General features: G+C 44.4%; 2 protein-coding genes across 7 annotated transcripts; one reads left to right on the top strand and one right to left on the bottom strand.

Annotated features, from left to right (window-relative positions):
* The first annotated feature begins 192 nt into the window (after positions 1 to 192).
* On the top strand, positions 193 to 19,146 carry rad17 (RAD17 checkpoint clamp loader component). 6 transcript variants are annotated; one of them, XM_022241494.2, is made up of 17 exons: positions 193 to 324; positions 753 to 957; positions 1,206 to 1,312; positions 1,570 to 1,812; positions 2,147 to 2,233; positions 2,407 to 2,563; positions 2,903 to 3,039; positions 3,561 to 3,739; positions 13,232 to 13,301; positions 13,823 to 13,934; positions 14,502 to 14,705; positions 15,012 to 15,094; positions 15,378 to 15,524; positions 15,703 to 15,849; positions 16,451 to 16,571; positions 17,538 to 17,595; positions 18,068 to 19,146. In XM_022241494.2, exons 3-17 carry the CDS (start codon positions 1,283 to 1,285, stop codon positions 18,255 to 18,257), a joined length of 1,965 nt encoding a protein of 654 aa, XP_022097186.2. In that variant the 5' UTR covers positions 193 to 324; positions 753 to 957; positions 1,206 to 1,282; the 3' UTR covers positions 18,258 to 19,146. The 6 variants fall into 6 exon arrangements, with proteins under 6 accessions (XP_022097186.2, XP_022097187.2, XP_087000520.1 ...); XM_022241495.2 differs by having other exon boundaries at positions 1,261 to 1,312; XM_087144394.1 differs by having other exon boundaries at positions 796 to 957.
* A 116-nt stretch (positions 19,147 to 19,262) lies between these two features.
* LOC110982811 (guanine nucleotide-binding protein G(I)/G(S)/G(O) subunit gamma-12-like) lies at positions 19,263 to 22,352 on the bottom strand. The gene is made up of 5 exons (XM_087144430.1): positions 22,193 to 22,352; positions 21,617 to 21,750; positions 20,935 to 20,997; positions 20,469 to 20,558; positions 19,263 to 19,864 (listed from the first exon to the last, which is right to left on the bottom strand). The coding sequence occupies exons 3-5, from the start codon at positions 20,992 to 20,994 to the stop codon at positions 19,769 to 19,771; spliced, it is 246 nt and encodes an 81-aa protein (XP_087000556.1). The 5' UTR covers positions 20,995 to 20,997; positions 21,617 to 21,750; positions 22,193 to 22,352; the 3' UTR covers positions 19,263 to 19,768.
* Between the last annotated feature and the right edge of the window lie 143 nt (positions 22,353 to 22,495).

Below are 22,495 nucleotides of genomic sequence, written 5' to 3' on the forward strand. Positions count from 1 at the left end.
TGCAAGAAAATTAAAAATTAGTAATACAGTAATACAATTTAAGTTACAAGCTTTAGGCTTACAATCGAGGATTGGTTTTAGGAACGAAGCCTGAGATGGAGACGAAGTTGAGTATTGGAAAACAGCCTTTTTTGTTAGCGCAAAGCTCGTTCTCACAGTGCTATCTCAAGAGGGCGTCGTTCTACAAACTTCATCAATTGAACATGGCGGCCTCTAGTGAAACACTGAAATGATCGCCGAGTACACATTGAATCGTCTGAATGCATCTGTCGATTTCATTTCTGCTGCATATTACAGGGTTTTACAATTCATTAAAATTGTGAGGTATTTATATGTCAAACTGATTGAATGTTGGCTTTTCTCAACCATAATTAACGTATGACCCATGTCAACAAATCTACTCACATGCATGATGATCACCCCTGCTGATGACTCAGTGAGGCCTACTGCTACCACACAAACGCTCAATAGCTCGAGACCTGAACTTTCTGAAAGCGATCATTGTTTTGACGTCCAGAACTTAAAAAAAAAGAAAGTAAACATGGTGATCACCGATAAATCATTTGTTGGCGAATGTGCCCAGGCACAGGACATTTTAGAGTGAGATATGGCATGCATAATATTTCCTCACAAAGCTCTTAAACACGCTAAAGGGCCCTGATACTTGGATATGTAAGTGTACTATGTAGGCCTAACGTTACCCCTGGTATCCTAGGTTGTACCATCATGACTGTCAATTTGTTATTTTACAGAGAATTTGTGCTTTTCATCTTTGATTGACATGATCATGGATAGGCTTCTGCAGTTGATTTCTGCTCTTAATTAACACACACCATCTGACCAAGCAAAGGAGAGAAAAATTACAAATTCCTCACCAACTGAACTGGTTAAAGTTGTACTTGGAATTTTGTCAACTGTGATTACTGTAGAGGTTATGTATCAACACTTCCTCAGAGGGTAAGAATATTGTATCACTGGGATAGTCTTGAGTAAACCTTCTAATCATTCATTGTAACTAAATTTAAATTAACTAACAAAAGACAGTCTGTGACACACCATAGGGATACCAGCAATGCGTACCTCTAGTAATTTTTTTCAGGTTTTGCTCCTCATTGTGTTTGTATTTTCTGACTGTTGGATGATCAAAGGAACTGCAATATCTTTTTAACCTTTATTTCTCCATTCCCCAAATCCCCCCCCCCAAGGTGATCCATTCCTTCCCCTGGTGATCCATACTATGTGTATCTCCCCACTTTGCAGTTTTTTCAACGCTTGAAACAGCATGAGCAGCAAAACCATTCCATCATCTCAGGTAACTTTTTGATTATGTTCATGATTTTAGATAAATTGGGACATGGCGAAGGATACCCATGGTTATGAAAGTTGAAATGAGGGAGCTATTTTCACCACAGACAGCCCACAGTGGGTATACTGCTTGCCACAGAGAACCGTTTTTTTCTACACAACTTCACAGAATTTGGCTAATGCAGCAACGACCATGGCGTTATTGCCTTCCCCGGCATTTTAGGCCTGAATCTGTCTGACCTCTTAACATCTTGTTCTTAACAGAGGCAGCAATGGGTGTCACCGTCCTTCGACGACTTTGAATTTGATCTCTCAGCCGGCACCAGCCAGCAGACAAAACCTGCGATCAAGGTCAGCCATGGCCAGAACACGCTGCACCAACTCCTGAGTCGAAAGAGAAGCAGACCTGAGGGAGGCTCGGAGAGGGTTCGAACCGCTGACAGACAGAAGCAGCGCAAGGCTACAGAGGCAGACACCTGGGTGGACAAACACACTCCACAGATACAGGTAAGTATGGTATTCAAAAACGGAAGCCTTAAGGTACAATGGAAGTCGTGAATATAAATTCTGTGCATGGCCGCGCTTTTTCTGATCAGAGCTTTTGTTTCGTAGGAATACACATAAGTAGACCATTTGTGCTATCCCACCATAACAAAACCGTTGCCAGAAAACTGGCTTTCATGCATAGCCTCAGTTCTAATGGTATACATGTATATACATGTATGTATATCTCCCTGTTTTTTTTAGTCAAACCCTCATTTCGATATATTGTAGCTCTGTGAAAATGGTCAGGGATGTTGTGATGTGCTTAAAATGTGGTCTCCTTGCATTCTGTCTTCAGAGTGAGCTGGCAGTCCATAAGAAAAAGATCGTAGAGGTGGAAGAATGGTTGAGACAACATGTCAAGGAGAAACGACCTGGCAGACAGGTATTGACATTTACTTGACGTCATGAGGCAAAAATGCCGAAAACCAAGTTTGGATGTCATGAAACAGTTTCGTGCCTCCTCAAAGTAATTCGTATTTTAGCACAAGCAGGCTATTGCTCATGTAGATTTCCTTTCATCATGTCAGAAGTCATTCTTTTTCCTTCCTTCACTAGACAAAAGCCCCCATTCTTCTCCTAACGGGACCAGCTGGGGCTGGTAAGACGGCAACCATCCATGTTCTGGCCAAACAACTACAGATGGAGGTCCAGGAATGGTCCAACCCAAACACGATGACCTATGATCCAGACAGAGCCGTGCAGGACAGACAAGGTATGGGTGCTCTGCAAAGTCTAGCGTGGATTACCCAACTATTGAAACAATTTTCATGAGCCTCTTTATAAACACTGACACAAAGAGTACATGTAAACTTACTTAATTTTCCTACTGGCTAGTGAAAAAAGTGAAGTTTGATGCGGGAAATGTACTCTGGTAATACAGGTTCACCCAAACCTTCCCCAACCACACAGAATTAAACAGTAGTAAAGTGTTTAATTCTGTGGGGATAGGTCTGGTAGGCCCATAACAGCTGGCTTTTGTATTGGGTTTGACATACCTCAGAAAAACAAAGTCCAACTGCCTCTGTGCACATTTTTTCTTTCTTGTGGTAAGATTTCAAAATCATTGGTGGACCCATCAGCCAATCACAGACGGCTCTGTTCCAGGACTTCCTGACCCGGGCGAACCGTTATCCCACCTTGGAGCTGTCTGGCGGTCAAGCATTAAGGCAGAAACTCTGCCTCGTGGAGGTAACTCAGGAACAGACACATTTGAATTCTGGTACTGATTCCTGATAACTGCAACTTTCAAATTTATTTCCTGCTGTCAATTCAGTCGTTGAGATATTACAATTCTATTGAGTGCTGGATTGGAGCTCTGGAGTTGAGATCAAAGAAATCCTTTCTATGTGCAAGCTGCTTTCTGTCTTGAACCAGTCTGGTATTCCAACAGCACATGCACAAAATGGAGTATCTCAGAGGTCATTTGAAAACATCTATATGTGTGTGTGCAAGGTAGGCCTATCAACACAGCTGTTCACAGATGTACATACAATCTGCTGTGATGTCAGATGCTCTGCTCTCAAACGACGTTGGATGAACGAATTACCGAATTGGCACATTGCATCAGTTTAAACACCTCGTAGAGCTTCACCTAACTGAAGATTTTTTTTACTGTACATGAATTACTAAAACATTGCAAATCCTTCCAAATGTCATTGTAGAATCTCTCTTTGACGTTATAAGTTCTGTTGTTCTCAACGATTCTCCAGGACATACCCAATGCCTTTCACAGAGACCCACAGACCTTCCACAACATCCTGAGGAAATTCACCAGCACCGGTAGGTCACCACTGGTCTTCATCATCAGTGACAGCTACGGTGGTGAATCAAGTGCCTTCAAGTTGTTCCCCAAGGATGTACAGGGTTCTCTGGGAGTGGACAATATAAGGTGGGAATTACGGATAAGTTGGGAAAATCAGTCTAGGTCCAAATTGGTAAAACATTTAACTGAATCGTGGAATAAAAAGAGAAGACCAGTTGTTGTGGGGTTGGGAACCCCCCCCCCTTTATTTTTTTAAAAACACCACCTCCCTCATCCTTCTTGGAACCACATTTGCATTTTATGTTTATTGCAGTCAGTGGTGTGCACTGCTGTTTCAGGTGCAGTGCCACACTCTCTCATGAAACAGTTGTTGGGCACATGTGGCAGGAAATGATGTCACTTCCTGGGAGACACTGGAGGGTTGTGTGGTGGCCTTTGTTCTAGGGTCATTCTAACCCAAGACTCCAGTGAGTGCAGAACATTGACCACTACACCAAGCCAAATCAGTGTCTCCTTGTCCTTGTTTTACAGGTATGTTGCATTTCTTACATTCTACCTATTTACCCTAACGACAGATCATGGAAGTGCTGACAGGGAACATGTGTTACTTTTAACTACATGTATAATGTAAAGCTATTTAAAACTGATGTTAGAGCCTGGTAAGTTTTAAGTCCTTTGTCTTTAAGAAAGCACATGGTCGTAGTGTTGCAGAACATGGGGTCAATTAACTTTCTTCCCCGAGACCTGACTGAATTTTGCCAGTTGGAAATACTGCGTGATTTATCTTGTACGAAGACACGTGTATTGAACTGAGAATGCTAGATTTTTGAGAACAAGTTTCGGCAGTACTGTTTGACTTATAGATATTGCTCCCAGGCATTTATGGAGAACGGCATTCTCAACTTTTACTTTGTAATTGTAAAGAGTAACTACTTTTCCCAGGCCCATATGTTCCTTTTGTTGAAACAGGTATTTCTTTGGGGACTTAACCCCCTTTTTGGCTAGTTTTGTACAATTGCTTATAAGGGCCAGTTTGCACTGATATATTCCTTGAGTACATGTGGCATGTGCCATAGAGTTAGAGCACAGCATAGGAAAGCACTCATGCATAACTAAGTAGTGAGTCATCCTTGGACTGAAGATAAGGATAGGCCCAGTATCGATTTAGTGATGGAATCGATTATGTCTATGGCGAAGTGAGCCAGAATCGATATTTTTATCGATACCAGAATCGACGTTTCAGTCATGCGTTTTAAGTATTTAACTTTGAGTAAAAGGCACTTAGAAATCATAGATGGACATGTTAGTCTGTAGAACAAGCCTCGTGTATATATAGCAGATTGCCTATTTAATTATTCTGTTAGCCAAATAGTTTTCGGACTGAGTTCCTGATTTTTGTTGTAATTATCGGCGATTTGTGTGATGTTTTCTAACCCAAGACTCCAGTGAGTGCAGAACATTGACCACTACACCAAGCCAAATCAGTGTCTCCTTGTCCTTGTTTTACAGTTTTCATCAACTATTAATGTACACCTTGTAGCGGCTAGTCCCGTGGCCGTGGGGGTGCAACATTTGGCGACCACGAAGGGACAGGTGTTTTGTCTCTGCATTGATGTGTAGAGTCAATGGCATGCACCTGTCCAGTGACATAGACACCCAAAGAAACATGCGGTAGTGGCAGTGAGGACCTGTGACTTCACAACCTGACGAGGAGAAAGGCCGGCATCAGCAGATCACGGTGAAGAGCCATAAGCGAGGGACGGTGGGAACAACTGGAGGACCAGCCTAGCGAGTTTGGCCCAAGTGTGTATTCCTGTTCGCCTGCAAAGATGGAAAAGTCACCGCAGGAACTGTGCCAGCAATTGATGCGGCAGGTTAGTGCACTGTCCCAGGCCTCATTGCTCCGAGTATGCCAACACTTGGGCCTCCCAGGTTTTGAAGATCTGACAGAGAGGGAGGACAGTGTCAAGTCCCTCACCAGAAAAGTTCACCGCTATCTTCTGCGGGAAGAGCTGGAAGACCAAGAAGATGAAGGGATGGCTGTCTATTCAGAGCTGGAGAAGTTCCTGCAGGGCTTGGCAGCAGTGACCCAAGAAGAAACCAAAGAACCACTGATGAAGGAGAAACCTGATGCAGTTGCTGAGGCCCCCCTTCATTCCATTGGTTCCAAAACTGGACTGTTGACTCTCACCCGCAGGGAGTTCAAAATCTCTGGGCAGATTGGGGAGCCAGGTCAGCGAGACCGGCTGACTTTCTCCAGCTTGGCTCACCAGATCGAGAGTGGCCGAGCCAAAGGTCACAGTGAAAGGGAGATCGTTGAAGCGGTAATCCGTGCTGTTGTCCCAGGATGCGCTCTCCGTAGCTACCTTGAGGGAAGGAGCAACCTGACTTTACCAAGCCTCCGTCGACTACTACGGTCGCACTACCAGGAAAAAGATGCTACGGAGCTGTATCACCAACTCTCTCGTCTAGCCCAAGACAACAAAGAGTCGGCACAGAGTTTCTTGGTACGAGCCCTAGACCTACGCCAGAAAGTGATTTTCGCGAGTCAAGAAAATGGATCTGGCTTAAAGTATGATTCATCACTGGTACAGAGCATGTTCTTGCATGCACTCCAAACAGGCTTGAGAAGTGATGCAGTCAAGAATGAGATCCGGCCCCTATTGCAAGATCCCACCACCACAGATGAAATTCTCTTCGAGAAACTCAATGTCGCCGCAAGTTACGAGGCTGAACGACAGGAGAAGTTGGCTCATCCAAAAACTGCGTCAGTGAAAGCAGTGGAGCAGGGCAACCGCAGTGAAGTGGAAACGGTGGAGAAGGGGAAAACAAAACAGGGTACGCTGATGTCAGACATAGCAGAATTGAAGGCAGGGATTGCTGAGATAGCCAACCTGAAGAGACAACTGACAACTCTGCAGGATTCCTTGCATCCCGATCGCTCTCGGGGCCAGCAACTGCAACCTGGTCAGAGATTGCAGTCTAACCCCCGACGGTCACAGAACAACCAGATGAGATGCCGGGGTTGTCCTGATTGCCAGCAGCAGGGTAATGGTGATTTCTGCAGCCATTGCTATCGATGTGGCTCGAGTGAGCATTTCGCCCGCGGATGCCGCCAGCCCAGGGATCATGGGGCGGGAAACGACAACGGGTTACTGCAGCGGGACGAGCAGTAACCAGGAAATCTACAGCCAAGAAGTCCCATGTTTGCCATATATCTTCTTCAAAACAAACCGAAGTGGCCCGACTCGTGGGGAAACGATGCCTGGTGAACTGTTCGATCCAGGGAGTGAGGACTAGAGCACTGTGGGATACGGGTGCACAGGTGTCCATCATCCCCAGCGATTGGAGAACGGCCAATATCCCAGACTTGCAGATACAACCCCTTTCAGAACTCTTGGGCGTAGATGACCTCCACCTGACAGCAGCGAATGGCTCACCTATCCCCTTTGATGGATGGCTCGAAGTCTCTTTCAGATTGGTAACAGAGCGTAGTCATGAGATTAGAGTACCCATGTTAGTCACTCAAGCAACCACTGGAGATCCTATCATCGGTTATAATGTAATTGAGGAGTTTGTCAACATGGACAATGCAGGTTCGAATCCAGTAAAAGCGGTGGGAGCTGCATTTCCATCCATGGCGAAAAGAGAACTCAGAACTCTTGTCCAACTCATCAAGGAGGAGTTGCCAAGCAACATCTGCTGCGTTACAGCTGGAAGAAATGTCACGATTCCAAAGAGAAGCATTGCGGAGGTGCCATGTCGGGTGCATCTTGATCATTTAGCAGCAGGTACAACTGTTCTCTTCGAGCCAGATCTTACCGCTCCATCCCCAGACGAACTCCAACCTCAGCCATCCGTATTCAAGCTAGGAAGAGGACCATCATGCCAAGTCTCGATCTTGGTAGCCAACTGTGCAAACCGTGATGTCGTGCTCAGAAGACGCACCCTCTTAGGCACCCTTTCCCATGTCAACGAGATCCTGCCCTGCCAGCGTGTGTTGAAACCAGACCTAGCTGAAGTGCAGGCGAGGCCAGTCACAGCTACAAAGGACTGTGATGAATGGGTCCCTCCGGTTGATCTAAGCCAACTAACAGAACATCAGCGTAACCTAGCAACGAAGATGTTGAGGGAGGAAGCAGGAGCATTTGCCCGAGACGAAGATGATTTGGGGTGCATCAGAGATCTACAGATGCATCTCCGCCTACAAGACGATCAGCCAGTCCAGAAGTCGTATATGTCGGTGCCACCACCCCTCTACCGAGAAGTCAAGTCTTACTTACAAGACTTATTGGCACGAGGGTGGATTTCAAAGTCTGAGTCTCCATACTCCTCCCCTGTCGTTTGTGTCAGAAAGAAGGATGGGTCTCTTCGTCTGTGTATTGACTACAGAGAGCTGAACCGTAAGACAATACCAGACAGACAGCCCATCCCACGTATCCAAGATGTTCTCGATAGCCTCGGTGGGAATTCCTGGTTCTCAACGCTAGATCAAGGCAAAGCCTATCATCAAGGCTTCATGGCGGAAGAGAGTCGTGCGGCTACAGCATTCATCACTCCCTGGGGTTTGTATGAGTGGTTCCGTGTTCCATTTGGTCTTACAAATGCCCCTGCTGTATTCCAGCGGTGTATGGAGTCCTGCCTAGATGGACTGGTTGGTGAAATTGCTGTGGTCTACCTGGATGACATCTTGGTCTACAGTGATACCTTTGAGAACCACCTGGAGCATCTTCGTCAAGTATTGCAGCGCCTTAAAGGGAAAGGTGTCAAATTGAGACCAAACAAGTGCACCCTTTTCCAGAAAGAAGTGCGCTACCTCGGACGGATTGTTTCAAGTGAAGGGTATAAGATGGACCCGGCTGATGTGGCAGCTGTAGAGTCACTTCGAGAGAAGAAGCCAAGTACAGTCGGTGAGTTGAGGAAGATGCTGGGTCTGCTCGGGTACTACCGGCAATACATCCAGAATTTTTCCAGCATCGCCAAGCCACTGTACGAGTTGCTACAGAAACCAGAATCAGTCAGCCCATCCACCAAGAATGGTGAGAAACGGAGGAAACCACTGAGGGGGACACCAAAGAAGAATGGAGCAGCACAAATCTCGTCACGACAGCCGATCGCCTGGCTAGACAAGCATCAGTCAATTCTAGACCGTCTACTGAGGTGCCTGACATGTCCTCCAGTAATGGGCTTCCCGGACCATAACAAGCCATTTATCCTGCACACCGATGCCTCTCGAGATGGGCTGGGAGCAGTACTTTACCAGGAGCAAGATGGCAAGAAGCGGGTTATTGGTTACGGATCGCGCACTCTCAGCCCTGCCGAAAAGAACTACCATCTTCACTCCGGTAAGCTTGAGTTCCTGGCCTTGAAGTGGGCGATCACTGAGAAGTTCCGGGACTACCTGTACTACGCACCTAGTTTTACAGTGTATACCGACAACAATCCGCTCACCTATATCCTCACTTCAGCCAAGCTCAATGCAACAGGGCACCGGTGGGTAGCAGAGCTTGCAGACTTCAACTTCAACATCAGATACCGCCCAGGACGAAACAACGCTGACGCTGATGTACTGTCTCGTACTCCTCTGGAGATTGATGAGTACATGGGGCAGTGTACAAACGAGGTCACCATGGACCACATGAGTGCAGCGGCCCAGGCAATCAGAGCGAGAAAGTCCATCTTTTGCCCATGGATAACAGCTATCACAACTACCACCTCCTGCCCTGATGACAAGATAAAGTCTATCCAGAAAATCAGCAAACAAGAGTTAAAAGAGGCCCAGCTAGCCGATAGTATCGTCGGCCCGATTCTGCATCATGTCAGCCGTGGACAACTACCAGACAGACACGATCGGGCAGGTGAGCATGCAGACACCACTATACTTCTTCGTGACTGGCGCAAACTGAGTGTTGATGAAGATGGAGTTCTACGTCGCAGATCAGGTGAAAGGTCCCAGATTGTTCTCCCTTCTAAATACCATCGCTTGGTTTATCGAGAGCTACATGAAGAGATGGGCCACCTGGGGGCTGAACGAGTCATTCACTTGACACGAGACCGCTTCTATTGGCCCCACATGCAAAGAGATATTGAACACTTTGTCACCAACGTCTGCAAATGTCTGCAGCAGCGGAAGCCAAATCGCCAGACGAGAACGCCACTACAGAGTATTGTGACGACAGCACCATTTGAGCTGGTCTCAATCGATTTTGTGCACCTTGAGAAGAGTGTTGGTGGGTACGAATACATCCTTGTAGTGATGGACCATTTCACCAGATTCGCGCAAGCTTACCCAACAACTAACAAATCCGGCAAGACTGCTGCAGACAAAATTTTTAATGATTTTGTCTTGAGGTTCGGTTTTCCTCACAAGCTCCATCATGACCAGGGAAGGGAGTTTGAGAACCAACTTTTCCAGAGGCTCCAGAGGCTAAGTGGCATCACTCCTTCCAGGACAACTCCCTACCATCCTCAGGGTAACGGCCAGGTGGAGAGATTTAACCGGACCCTTCTGGGAATGCTGCGCACCCTGCCAGAAAAGGACAAGTCCCGCTGGAAAGAATCGGTTAATAAAATGGTCCATGCATATAATTGCACTCGTTCTGATGCAGTGGGATTTTCGCCTTTTTTTCTCCTGTATGGCCGCCACCCTCGCCTGCCTATCGACCTAGCCTTTGGGCTGCAGCAACCAACCGCCCATCCGAGGGACCACCAGGAATACAGTCAGCGTTGGAGGAGACAGATGCAAGAGGCCTATGAGTTGGCACGACAGAATGCGGAGAAATGCAGTGCCCGTGGTAAACGCCAATATGACACAAGGGTACACAGCAGTGTCCTCCAACCTGGCGACAGAGTTTTGGTGAGAAACCTCAATGAAACGGGTGGACCAGGCAAGCTTCGAGCCCACTGGGAAACAGCTGTCCATATCGTGGTCAAGCGGTTAGGTGAAAACTCCCCAGTGTATGAACTGGTCCCTGAAAACAGAAATGGGAGGAAGAGAACACTCCACCGGAACCTGTTGTTGCCATGCAACCATATCAATGGCGATGGAATGAGGGCACCAACAGAACATCCGCCCCGACCAGCTCCCCGCACGCGAAGACAAACTCCTCAAGACACTGGACCAGAAGAGGACCTATCCAGTAGCTCTGATGACGAGTACCCAGTTTTGGTCCATCCAAATCAACTGCGGCCAATAGACAGAACACCACCAGTCCCCGCCCCAAGGAGCAAACGGCCAACCGTGCAGCTGAACCATGAAGCCGAGGAATTCATTCCGTCCACAAACCAGAGTGGAGCAGGCACTGTAGACAAGCAGCCTAGTGCCCCTGGTTCGATTGGTACGTCTGTTCCGGCTGATGTCCCAGTTCCAGCCGACGCCCCGGTTGCAGCTGATGTCCCAGCTCCAACCGACGCCCCTGGCCCAGTCGACGCCTCTGGCCCAGTCAACGCCCCTTGTCCCGTTGACGCCCCTACTCCTGCTGATGCCCCTGATCCAGCCGACAATCAAGCACCCTCAGAGGACTACCGGAACTACCCAACCAGACAACGGCAGCCCCCACAGCGCTTGACTTACCAACAGCTAGGTGAGCCCGAGTCACAAGCGCAGCCAGGCATCAACTCAGTCAGCACTGGAAGGAGCCATGTGAGCCCATACCTCTCCACTCAGTACATGTACCAGCAGCCCATGCTCACATCATTACCCATCCAGCCAACACCGCTGTGGCCACCAGCTCCGATGCAGTGGACTGCACCAATAATGATGCCCTGGCAGGTCGCTCACACACCGATGCAATCATGGTGACCAGATTCTTACCCGACACCGCGTGGAACATCCGTGCCTTCCCATGGACCATGCAGAATAATGACTCTTGGACTCAGACATTTTCCATTTTAAGCCAAATGTTGAGGACAACATTTATTTTGCCCAGGGAGAGTGTTGTGGGGTTGGGAACCCCCCCCCCTTTATTTTTTTAAAAACACCACCTCCCTCATCCTTCTTGGAACCACATTTGCATTTTATGTTTATTGCAGTCAGTGGTGTGCACTGCTGTTTCAGGTGCAGTGCCACACTCTCTCATGAAACAGTTGTTGGGCACATGTGGCAGGAAATGATGTCACTTCCTGGGAGACACTGGAGGGTTGTGTGGTGGCCTTTGTTCTAGGGTCATTCTAACCCAAGACTCCAGTGAGTGCAGAACATTGACCACTACACCAAGCCAAATCAGTGTCTCCTTGTCCTTGTTTTACAGGTATGTTGCATTTCTTACATTCTACCTATTTACCCTAACGACAGATCATGGAAGTGCTGACAGGGAACATGTGTTACTTTTAACTACATGTATAATGTAAAGCTATTTAAAACTGATGTTAGAGCCTGGTAAGTTTTAAGTCCTTTGTCTTTAAGAAAGCACATGGTCGTAGTGTTGCAGAACATGGGGTCAATTAACTTTCTTCCCCGAGACCTGACTGAATTTTGCCAGTTGGAAATACTGCGTGATTTATCTTGTACGAAGACACGTGTATTGAACTGAGAATGCTAGATTTTTGAGAACAAGTTTCGGCAGTACTGTTTGACTTATAGATATTGCTCCCAGGCATTTATGGAGAACGGCATTCTCAACTTTTACTTTGTAATTGTAAAGAGTAACTACTTTTCCCAGGCCCATATGTTCCTTTTGTTGAAACAGGTATTTCTTTGGGGACTTAACCCCCTTTTTGGCTAGTTTTGTACAATTGCTTATAAGGGCCAGTTTGCACTGATATATTCCTTGAGTACATGTGGCATGTGCCATAGAGTTAGAGCACAGCATAGGAAAGCACTCATGCATAACTAAGTAGTGAGTCATCCTTGGACTGAAGATAAGGATAGGCCCAGTATCGATTTAGTGATGGAATCGATTATGTCTATGGCGAAGTGAGCCAGAATCGATATTTTTATCGATACCAGCATCGACGTTTCAGTCATGCGTTTTAAGTATTTAACTTTGAGTAAAAGGCACTTAGAAGTCATAGATGGACATGTTAGTCTGTAGAACAAGCCTCGTGTATATATAGCAGATTGCCTATTTAATTATTCTGTTAGCCAAATAGTTTTCGGACTGAGTTCCTGATTTTTGTTGTAATTATCGGCGATTTGTGTGATGTATTCTAACCCAAGACTCCAGTGAGTGCAGAACATTGACCACTACACCAAGCCAAATCAGTGTCTCCTTGTCCTTGTTTTACAGTTTTCATCAACTATTAATGTACACCTTGTAGCGGCTAGTCCCGTGGCCGTGGGGGTGCAACACAGTGTCCACTTTTACCAATTTTTTTTGTCTGACTTGAGAGCACAAAGCAGTATCTGATTATGGCATTGTTCAGTCATGGCTGTCGAAGACTAAAAACCCATTGGTGTAATTTTATGTACTGCTTTTAACCGAAAAAATCTTTCAAAAACTTGACTGGCTTTGAGTGCCAATTAGGATTTCATTTGTTGAGTTGTCAGTATATGACCTTCGACAGTGCCTTTTTATGTAAAGTTGTGCTCAACATTTGATTATTTGGGTTCGGTGCCTCACTGGATTGACATCCAAGCCTGATTGGCTACTTTCCCTGTTTATCGTCATCTCTGCTCAGTTTCAACCCAGTGGCCTTGACAAACATGGTAAAGGTGATGACCAGAATAGCAACAACAGAATCCAGTCAGGTAATCAACTGAAAACATCTTTTCCATTCGGCATATGCTCTGTTGGCGAGAGACAAGAAAAATCTCTAGTGCCAAATATTTAGAGGTAAATATCCAAAGTGGAACCAGCAGGTTAGGTAACCGAGTGGCATATTTTTGTCACATGCCCTGAATTCGGATGATTACTGTGCATAACAAGGAGCCACAGCTTTGTTCACATTCAGTTGAAAATTGGTTGTGTTCTTTTTGTCAAACCACAGTACTTACTAGGTATTTTCCCTCACCTGACCCTCGGAATTAGGCCGCATTTTGTATTCTTTTATTCCTACATGTTAAATTGATGGCCATGCTGTGAAAATGCATTCTCAAAAGTTGTCTCTTCAGCATCTGTTGCCAAAACTTGAAATGGAAGTTCAGAATAGAACGTACAGACAACAGTTAAAGATTTAGCGACAAAACCTGAGATTTTTGAGACTGTTATCACCATCCAGCACCAAGATACTGTGGTGAGTCCATTTGAATTTGATGTTATTCATTTTTAGGGTAAACGAAGGTTTGCAGTACCGAGCAAAGCCACAATTGAAGCATTAGCCATTGCCAGTGCTGGCGACATACGAAGTGCAATCAACTCATTGCAGTTTGCGTGTCTTAAAGGTAGGCTAATAAAAATCTTTGGGACTTATCAAAATCAAAACGTTTCAGTCCCCTACTTGTGATATCCAGGATTACGTTTTTACACCTTCAAACCATGTATCTTACATGGGTATCTTGTGAGCTCAGTGGATGTGTAGAAAGAGGGGATAGGCATCAGAGAATGAAGAGCTTTTGCCATGAGATTGATTAAAGAGAGTGAACATTTTGGAGTGAACCATTTTATATCTTCAGTATCATAAAGTATTTGCTAGACAAAAAGAACAGGCTTTGGAATCAATTAGCCAACAGCTCGACAGTATTCTCTGGTCTTGGTCAGTGTTACAACCTTGATATCCCCTAACAATGAACATTATACAGGGGAACAGTTTTGAATCAGAGGAATTGGAAACAAGCCTCAAGGGCTTTGCTATGAGGAACAAATTCCAAGTTCTGGTGGTAAAATTCAAAATACAATTCCGGAAGAATTGATCACAAAAATATAATGGGATTCAGCCAGCAGTGTGCTACAGATTTGTAGTGATTTCTGATCCCTAATCAGGCTGTCCTAATCGTATCTTCTTTCTGCAGACACACATGACCTTGACAGAGCCCTGGTCAGAAACTCATCCAAATCTTCCAAGACCAAGCCGAGTAGTAAGCAGACGGGGGGCAAGACAGGCCGACAGACCGGGGAGAAAACAAGCTCTGAAGACACGGCTCTGGCTGCAATCGGTGGCAGGGATACCTCCATGTTCCTGTTCAAAGCCCTGGGAAAGATCCTGTATTGCAAACGTAAGAAATTAGATTGGCAAAAAGGGATTGGGCAAACTTTATAATACGTGAAAAACTAGGTGTGAACTGAATAGTTTGTACTTTGCTGGAACTCGTTAAATTTCACACTTCTTAAATGATTATGCAAACAAAATTCAATCAAATGCTGTTGTTGCATGAGAATTGACGAGGTGGACCAGCCTAAAAAGTTTCAAATTGTTGAAATGTCTGTTTGTTAATGCAAGACATTGTGGATTAGAATTCAGTCCTGTTATGCTAATGACGTACAGTGTAACAGATTTTCAAATAAGATTTTCCTTGTGTTAGGAGAACCAAAGATGCCAGAAGACCCTACTTTGCCAGCACACTTGGCTCACCATGATCGTGATAGACTGAAAATCCATCCAGAGGTTAGTTACTGTGTGGCAGAGTGCTTGGAATGATCCAGCAATACTGGGGTTTTCATTTAGCCATTAGAACAAGGCCATCACCGTATATTGGATGAAGTTTTTACTTGGGATGGTGTTTGGAACAGCATGATTGAGGTCCGGATTGAGGGAGTTGCTTCGAGTACATAAAAATCTCAGCAAGGAAATTTTGGCCATTGAGAAAAAGACTGCGAATGTCATGTGACGTATGAAAAACCTCTGTGAGAAGTTAACAGCCTATATGACGTCCTTTTCTCCTCTGTAGGATGTTTTGGAGCATACTCACATGAGCAGCGAAAACTTCAATCTATACTTGCATCAAAACTACTTGGACTTCTATGAGCAGCTGGAAGACGTTGTGGAAGCGAGTCGTTACTTTAGCGATTCTGATCTCCTCACTTGTGAATGGAGGGTAAAGGCATTTTGCATTGATGTTAAAACTAAGGAGCTGTTTTGTCGTGTCTGCTCTGCTGCGGAATACTTTGCCGTTGTTTCTGCTCATTGTTGAGGAAAAAAAAAAGAGATTCAAGTGATGGTGAAGAATTGTAAAATTCACCGTGAAACAAGACTTTGTTGTTTGTCCATGACAGTCAAGATCGTCGATGACAACATACGGCGCCTCCCTGACCTCCAGAGGTGTCATTCATTGCAACACGGCCCGGAGTCGCTGTAATAGTGCAGGTGGTGGAGGCTGGAAACCACTCCACAAACCCCAGTGGTTTGAAATCAACAGAAAGGTAGGAGTTCTCTGCATGCAAATGATAGGAGGCCGGTTACCAGGCAAAGATCTCCCTTAAGTGACAAACTATGTGTACCTGTTTGCTTGTACAAATCTGCTAGACTTTTATGTAGGCACCAGACGCATGGTGCAGGCAGTATTGGAGTGTTGGCCCAGCCTGCCTGTTTGTGACCAATGAGGGAGCACTTTTGCACAGAATGGATACTCTTTACATTGGAACAGACTGAGGAGTCAAATATTGGTAACTACCTCCTCCAAAATAGCCCAGCAAGTTAGCAAAAGCCACAATGCCTACAGAGTAAGCATTCTATTACAGATAATGCACAGTCATTCCTGTTAGAATAAATACAGAGAATGAATGCACTTATCCGTAACGACACTTTGTCACATCAGAACGTACAACAGTACGATGTTGGTTGAACACAAGCCACCTTGCTAGCTGCATACTTACAATCAAGTGTTGCAGTTTGGGCCAGATCAAGCGATGTCTTTCCCTTTAAGTTTGCAGTCAACTCCAACCAGGAATGGAGCATCCACCAGTCTCACAGAGCTTTCATTTATGAGTGATACACCGTCTCTCTCTCTCTTATGCTAACCAGTATAATGAGAGTTGCGCAGGTGCCAAGGGTTTGTTTGTTGGTCATTGCTGGACTCCAGTGGAGCTGCAGACTCAACTGTTGCCCTACCTTGCTCTCATCAGCGTCCCGCTCGAAAATCCTGGTATGTTGCAGCAACACGTGTACAAAGCTGGGATTTTGCTTGGGGGCGGGACAGTGCTTGCTCCTCCCTGCTCCCTTAACCCCATGTCGCCACATCCACCTGTTCTGAGCAATCAAAATCAACGCAAATATTCTTGTCCAGCTTGAAAACACAACAGTGGAGGTGCCGTAACCAGACTTTTCTTGTACCCAAGCCACAGTACGGTGAATATAAATACTGATGGCATGCATGATTGATGAAGGGAACTTCTAAGGATGTCCCTGTCATAAGGGATGAGAAAGAGAGATTGGTGTTTGTGACTGACTCTGTCAAAACGAGGAATAAAGGTTTTGAAGAGGTTACAGAATCGGAAGGGAATGTATTTTCTCAGACCCATAGTCCTGAGTTTCCAAGTTCCATAATTCACTGGAAATGTTTCAAGTGTTCCATCCCTCTGGCGATAAGTTGTACAAAATAATAATTCATTCTGCATTTACAGAAATGAAATTCAAATATTGATCTGCAGGGTTATCAATTACTCATAAATACCACGAGTATGTAATTTCTTCTGCACAGCCTTGACATCTTATCCCTCAGTTTAATGAAGCAGGTCATGTTTGCTGAGAAATTGTGAATTTAATTTGAAAAAATACTAAGTACAATTTAGGCATACACAATTTCACTGCTGTGCTATTACAAAGATATTTTGGACTCATTGGCTGTGCCACACGTAAGCACAGTTGACTTAAAATAGCTATGCAGGGCAATTTGATTGTCCATTTTATATGACCTACTAGATCATTTGATTTGTTCATTCTTTCCAGAGTGTATTTGGAAAAACTCAAAGATGTAGGGACAACCTTTTTATTGTATTATTTATTTGTGTGACCTTCTTTCTTTTGGTCATCAAACGCAGTTCAAAAGCTTCTTTTTTTCACTGTTTTTTTTTTAATTTGAAGACTTATTCGTGACATTCATCTCACACAGGTCAGATTAATTTCCTCCAGGAAATTACCAGATTTACAGGGAACCGGTTCACGAGGAGGTATGTGCTGAAATTGTTCAGCTTGATTTTGCTGTTAAAAAAATGTGTTTGTATTTGCCCTGAATTCGTGTTGTGAAAGATTTCATCATCTTTGTTGGGATAAACTCGGCTGTCCCCCTTGACTTGATGCACCCCTCAGCCGCAAACAAGAGACATGTTGTTTTGAATCATTTCAATTGGGAGTTCGGCACGCTCGTGAAGACTGTAACTTTTCAACAGATATTGGAGTTCTGTGTGTGTCCCGCACCAAATGCGCATAAACTTGTGTGTGCACGCTGTGAGTTTAAACCAAAGGACTGCCACTGCTGTCTAAGAGCATGCCATCTCTGGTTCCCTTGTGGAACAAAAATTGAAGACAACACGCTGATTGCTCAGTTGAGGTGTAACAAAAATATCTCTGGCAAGAGGTTTCTGTCATGCTCAGATTTTTGCGACGCTAAGCCATTTTTGCTTCTCCCTCTTTTTTTCTCAGACGACGACCTGAGAGGCTTGACGAGAAGGACGCGGTGAATGAAGATGAGGATGATGACATCATCAGTTCCCAAGGAGACAAACTGTTACCCCAGAGAAGACCTCACATCAACCCTGAACACGCAGACCCCCTGATGACCAAAACCAAGACAGAGGCTGCCGAAATCATCATCGAGGATTTTGATGACTGAGTACTCGTGTTTGTACAGTTGGCCTTAAGGAGAAATCGTTTGGCAGAGCAGGCTTTCTTGACACGTTCTCTTCAGACCGCTGCTGTGTGATGGACAGTTTGTCTCTTGTGGGATCATGTTGAGGGTAATCTGTATAAAAACTGGACTCTCCAGTTGAATAAACAATCAGTTTTGTGTTTTGGAACTGTTTTTGCGAACAAGTATTTTGGACAAAACTAAATTTTATTCAGAACATTACAAGGCATTCACCTGTTTGACTTGATACGAACCCATCATTTGTAATACAGCTCTCCTGTTAAATTTCAGCACATTAAGGCAAGTTCAGCAACTTGAGCGGATTGCCAACTTTTTTCCTATTTACATGGTGAAAGTTTCAGTTCAAAGGCCGGGGTTTTTAAACCAGGGTGTAGCCCGGCTCGTCTTAGAAGGGGCGAAAGGAGGGCATGAGTTCCAACAGTGGTGGAAATTGCCCCCCATAGCTACATTGCCGGGTTCTTTTTGAGGGGGAGGGGTTGGGGACAAAGTACCCCCAGGAGTTTGCCCTCCCCACCCCGGCCATGCCATTGTTTTAAACAAACTCACATGGTTTGCAATTTAGCACTTTCCTTTGAATTACAAGTGCAGAAATCACTAGAAATCTTTACTTCTAAAGAAAAGTTTCAGCATAATCTGTTTCAAATATCTCTGGATAGATAAAGGCCGATTCAGTATTCATGATTGTCAAGATGTTTATTTCGTAGCTTTCTTTTTTGTTAGAGCCTGCTTGTGTCCCGTACGCATGTGTGCGCCTAATTTATTTTTGGAACCAAAAAATGTAGAGTTTGTAAACTTGTTTGGCATGTGTGCGTGTTCAGTTTGGCAAACTTAATAAAAGTGGTACCAAATGTAATTTGTCATGCAATTCAAATTTCTTGAAGCATGGAAAAGACTTCTTCGCTTAAATGGAAAGAAAATAGTAGAAGTAATGAAACTTGGAATCAAGCAATGCCACTACAACAGGCTGGATTCATTTTCGACTATCAGGAAAATGTAACTGTAATTGTGTCACAAAACTTTATTCCTCCACCCAGAGAATGACAAGTCTGTCCTAAATTACAAATACAAAATACATGTACAGAAATTACAAGAAAAATGCTTTATGTACCGATTTTAAAAACTCGCGCTGCAATACAATAGTCTTCTGTTACAAATGTACAGTTTAATCCAATGGAGGATAGCTTGCAATGAACGATGAAGACACGACCACACATACAGTTTGTTTCTTGATTATGATTATTTTGAAATTCGGCTCCGGTATTTACAGTCCTATAAACAAGGTGACTTGCGTCCTGCAGATGTTCAAAAACGACAGTTCGTCAAGATCCCTAGCTCTTCACAATGTATATATGCTATCACAAGTTCAATTCAAACTTTTTTTCTGTATGCAATGAAACAAATAATAGGATTTAAGCTTAAATTTGATGAGTGACTTGGACGTAAATGTCATTGCGTAATCTGCGCATGTTGTCTCATCAAACGATGTTACATGTCCTCTTCTCCTTATAGGGGTTAAAGGTCATGACCCCAGGCAGAAGTGGGTCAGCATCGTAGTACATGTTGCAGTAATCCTATACAAACGAAAGGAATTAAAAATGCAAACCAAAACGAAACAAAAAATCCCACTTAAGCTTTACTAAACACAGCCACAAACTAAAAGCAACACTGAAATGAATGAATAAAAACAAAACTGAAAGATAAAAATGGACAAGTTTATTTGAAATGCTTTTGTACGTAAGGGACGTATAGTTGACGCGCAAAATATGAATTTAATTTCTACTTCTTACGGCGAACCGGTTCAACCAAATGCCGTCGTGGTTGGCAATTTACACGTCAGGGCGGCTAGTACAATGTTCTCTAATTGATAACGTGGAGGTGAAATTTTCTACGGGTTAACCAAACAAGGAAATAAAGGCTTGTAACAGATGAACAGCGTCCGAAGTAGACCAAGGGAGGGAAGGATTTAGATGGTAAAGGTGAAGATTGGCACGGTAGAGGGAAAAAGCGGTTGGGGAGTTCCGGACGTGGTGCACCCAGATTTGTCGTGAGAGGAAGGCTTAGGGTGGAATTTAACCCTCCTCCCCCCATGATGCCCAAACCCCCTGCGTGGTTGCACCACGGGACTGGATTTTCACGGTTGAATTTCGGTGTTCCCAAACACAGTGTTCAACCCACCATGAGAGTCCACCCAGACACCGATGTTCTGGAGCGGTCAATGTTAGCCTCCTTACGAAGCTGTTCTACTTCTCGACGCAGTTTTGTGATCTACGACCAATAAAGAAAGCAGCCAATTATTACCAAGTTAGAGGGGGGTGTTGTTACAATGTGTTGTCATAGTCATTTGGGAAGCAATAATGAATTGTTTTCATGTTTTCATTCAGATCTTTTACACTCTTTACTGTCCTTCTTGTCACAGCTGTTACTTAATCGCTTTCACCTTCTAATACGCTGTGATTGTATGTTACTCAACAGAAAGACATATTCCAGATTTTGTTGAATTGTTCACAGCCAACCAACAAAGTGGATTCTATTGCTGCTTTTTCAACATGGTCAAAGACAGAAAATGATATCTAGAACCAAAAGCCGTTGCCCAAAAGAAATAAGTTTGTAAAAGTTAATCAAATCTCTTATGGAGGCCTACCTGGGATGACTTGTGTGCCAGATGTTGCGAACGGTCCATAGTTCTTCTTGTAAAGAGCATGCGCTGAAAAAAAATTGGTTGAAATGGGGGACAACCGTAAATTAACGTCCTGGAAAAATGCCGTCAAATCGAGGATCATATTGAAAAACCCACTTGTGAGTGAAATTTGTGCTTGACTTTTTTTGAAGATACCCCATCAAATGCAAGTTTATGTGATAGACGCGCGCTCGTACGGAGCTTGCATGGAGTAGAATGGGTGACCCTGCAGACCATCCAAACGCCAGCTTTGGTTAAGAAAGAAATCAAGCCTAAAAGAGTTCCTTCCAAGTCCTTTAGTAAAATATAACGACATTTTCTACTACACGTTACCCTAGACTACCTTTTTTCCCCTATAACAGAGCCACAGCTGATCTGTTTATAGAAAAAAAATGCAACAGTCGAAAAACAATAGCAACTATAGGCTCTACTTGATTGGATCTAGATATCCCAGGTGGACCACCTGACCGTCAGTCGTAATGAAACGAAGACTGGCGTCCAACCCGGCCTAGAAACTTAGCTACAGTTTTAATCACTTGGCATGAAGTCCTTGCATGAAAAGTAAATCAGATTTATCTTAACAGTTGCAACATTCTTCAATCCAGCTACTAAAGGGAGGGAAGCGTATGCATTCTGCATTGCTTACCAAGCGAACTGATGTTGTTTCCCACAAAGGACAACCGTTGAAGATGGTCTGTGTTGTTTGCTCCGTTCACGATGTCTCCCATCAGGTACCCAGGGTCAGAATGCGTGAACACCGACTGTTTACCACTAGCGTGACTAAAACCGATACAGAAACGACAGCTATGGCTTTTGTAGTCATTTTTCTCTATCATGGCTGCAAGCTGCTAGCTCGATTGTTCGCCAAACCACGCCTTTCTCCGTGCATTCCGAACGTTCTTTTTCTTTCAGTAACTCGCTCATGTATTTCGTTCAGGCAAACTCGAAAGTCTTTACAAAGCCTCGTGCTTTAACTGGATAACTTCCCTTTGTCTCGTTCTCTTTATTGACTTTGCGGCTTGCAGCTTCATCTTACGTTGCCTGTTGCAATGATTTTCGTACCTCCGTTTTATTTTGCCATCAATGACTCCTTCATCAATATAGTGCTGTCTTCGATTATGTTTCACTAAGTCTTGGAATCTTTGATTAGTCGCAAGATTATTATTTTATGCCTTAGTTTTTAACTAATGATTCCATCAACTGAACAATAAAATTTATTTACTTTCTTCAGGCTCCAAGTTTTCCCCAGTTTGGAAAGAACTCAGACCATGGCTCCAATGATGTCTCGCCTTTTACATACAAACTGACCTGAGTTGTCGCTTTTTCCTACTTCAAAAAATAATATCGGTGCCATTAGCATATGTTTCAACCTATTTATTAAAAAAGCGACTTGTCTAGCACGGCACAATAGCTTCAAACGTGACTACGTACGCAATAGAAAATAGGTCCCGCGCGCCGCAGCGTGGATAACAATGAGCACGAACAAACACCGCCTTGCCTCAGTACCATAGAAACGAATAAGAAA

This window comes from Acanthaster planci, linkage group LG12, assembly GCF_054643075.1.
Source record: "Acanthaster planci isolate LZ-2023a linkage group LG12, COTS_SCS, whole genome shotgun sequence".
Classification (NCBI taxonomy): Eukaryota; Metazoa; Echinodermata; class Asteroidea; order Valvatida; family Acanthasteridae; genus Acanthaster; species Acanthaster planci.

Excerpts from the sequence above, each read along its gene's own strand:
- LOC110982811 (XM_087144430.1), bottom strand. The coding sequence starts at position 20,994 with ATGCTCTTTACAAGAAGAACTATGGACCGTTCGCAACATCTGGCACAC. Across the intron at positions 20,559-20,934 it reads TGGCACACAAGTCATCCCAG|ATCACAAAACTGCGTCGAGA; the intron begins GTAGGCCTCCAT and ends TATTGGTCGTAG. Across the intron at positions 19,865-20,468 it reads TGTCTGGGTGGACTCTCATG|GATTACTGCAACATGTACTA; the intron begins GTGGGTTGAACA and ends TCGTTTGTATAG.
- rad17 (XM_022241494.2), top strand. The coding sequence starts at position 1,283 with ATGAGCAGCAAAACCATTCCATCATCTCAG. Across the intron at positions 2,234-2,406 it reads AGAAACGACCTGGCAGACAG|ACAAAAGCCCCCATTCTTCT; the intron begins GTATTGACATTT and ends TTCCTTCACTAG. Across the intron at positions 15,850-16,450 it reads GGTTTGAAATCAACAGAAAG|TATAATGAGAGTTGCGCAGG; the intron begins GTAGGAGTTCTC and ends TATGCTAACCAG.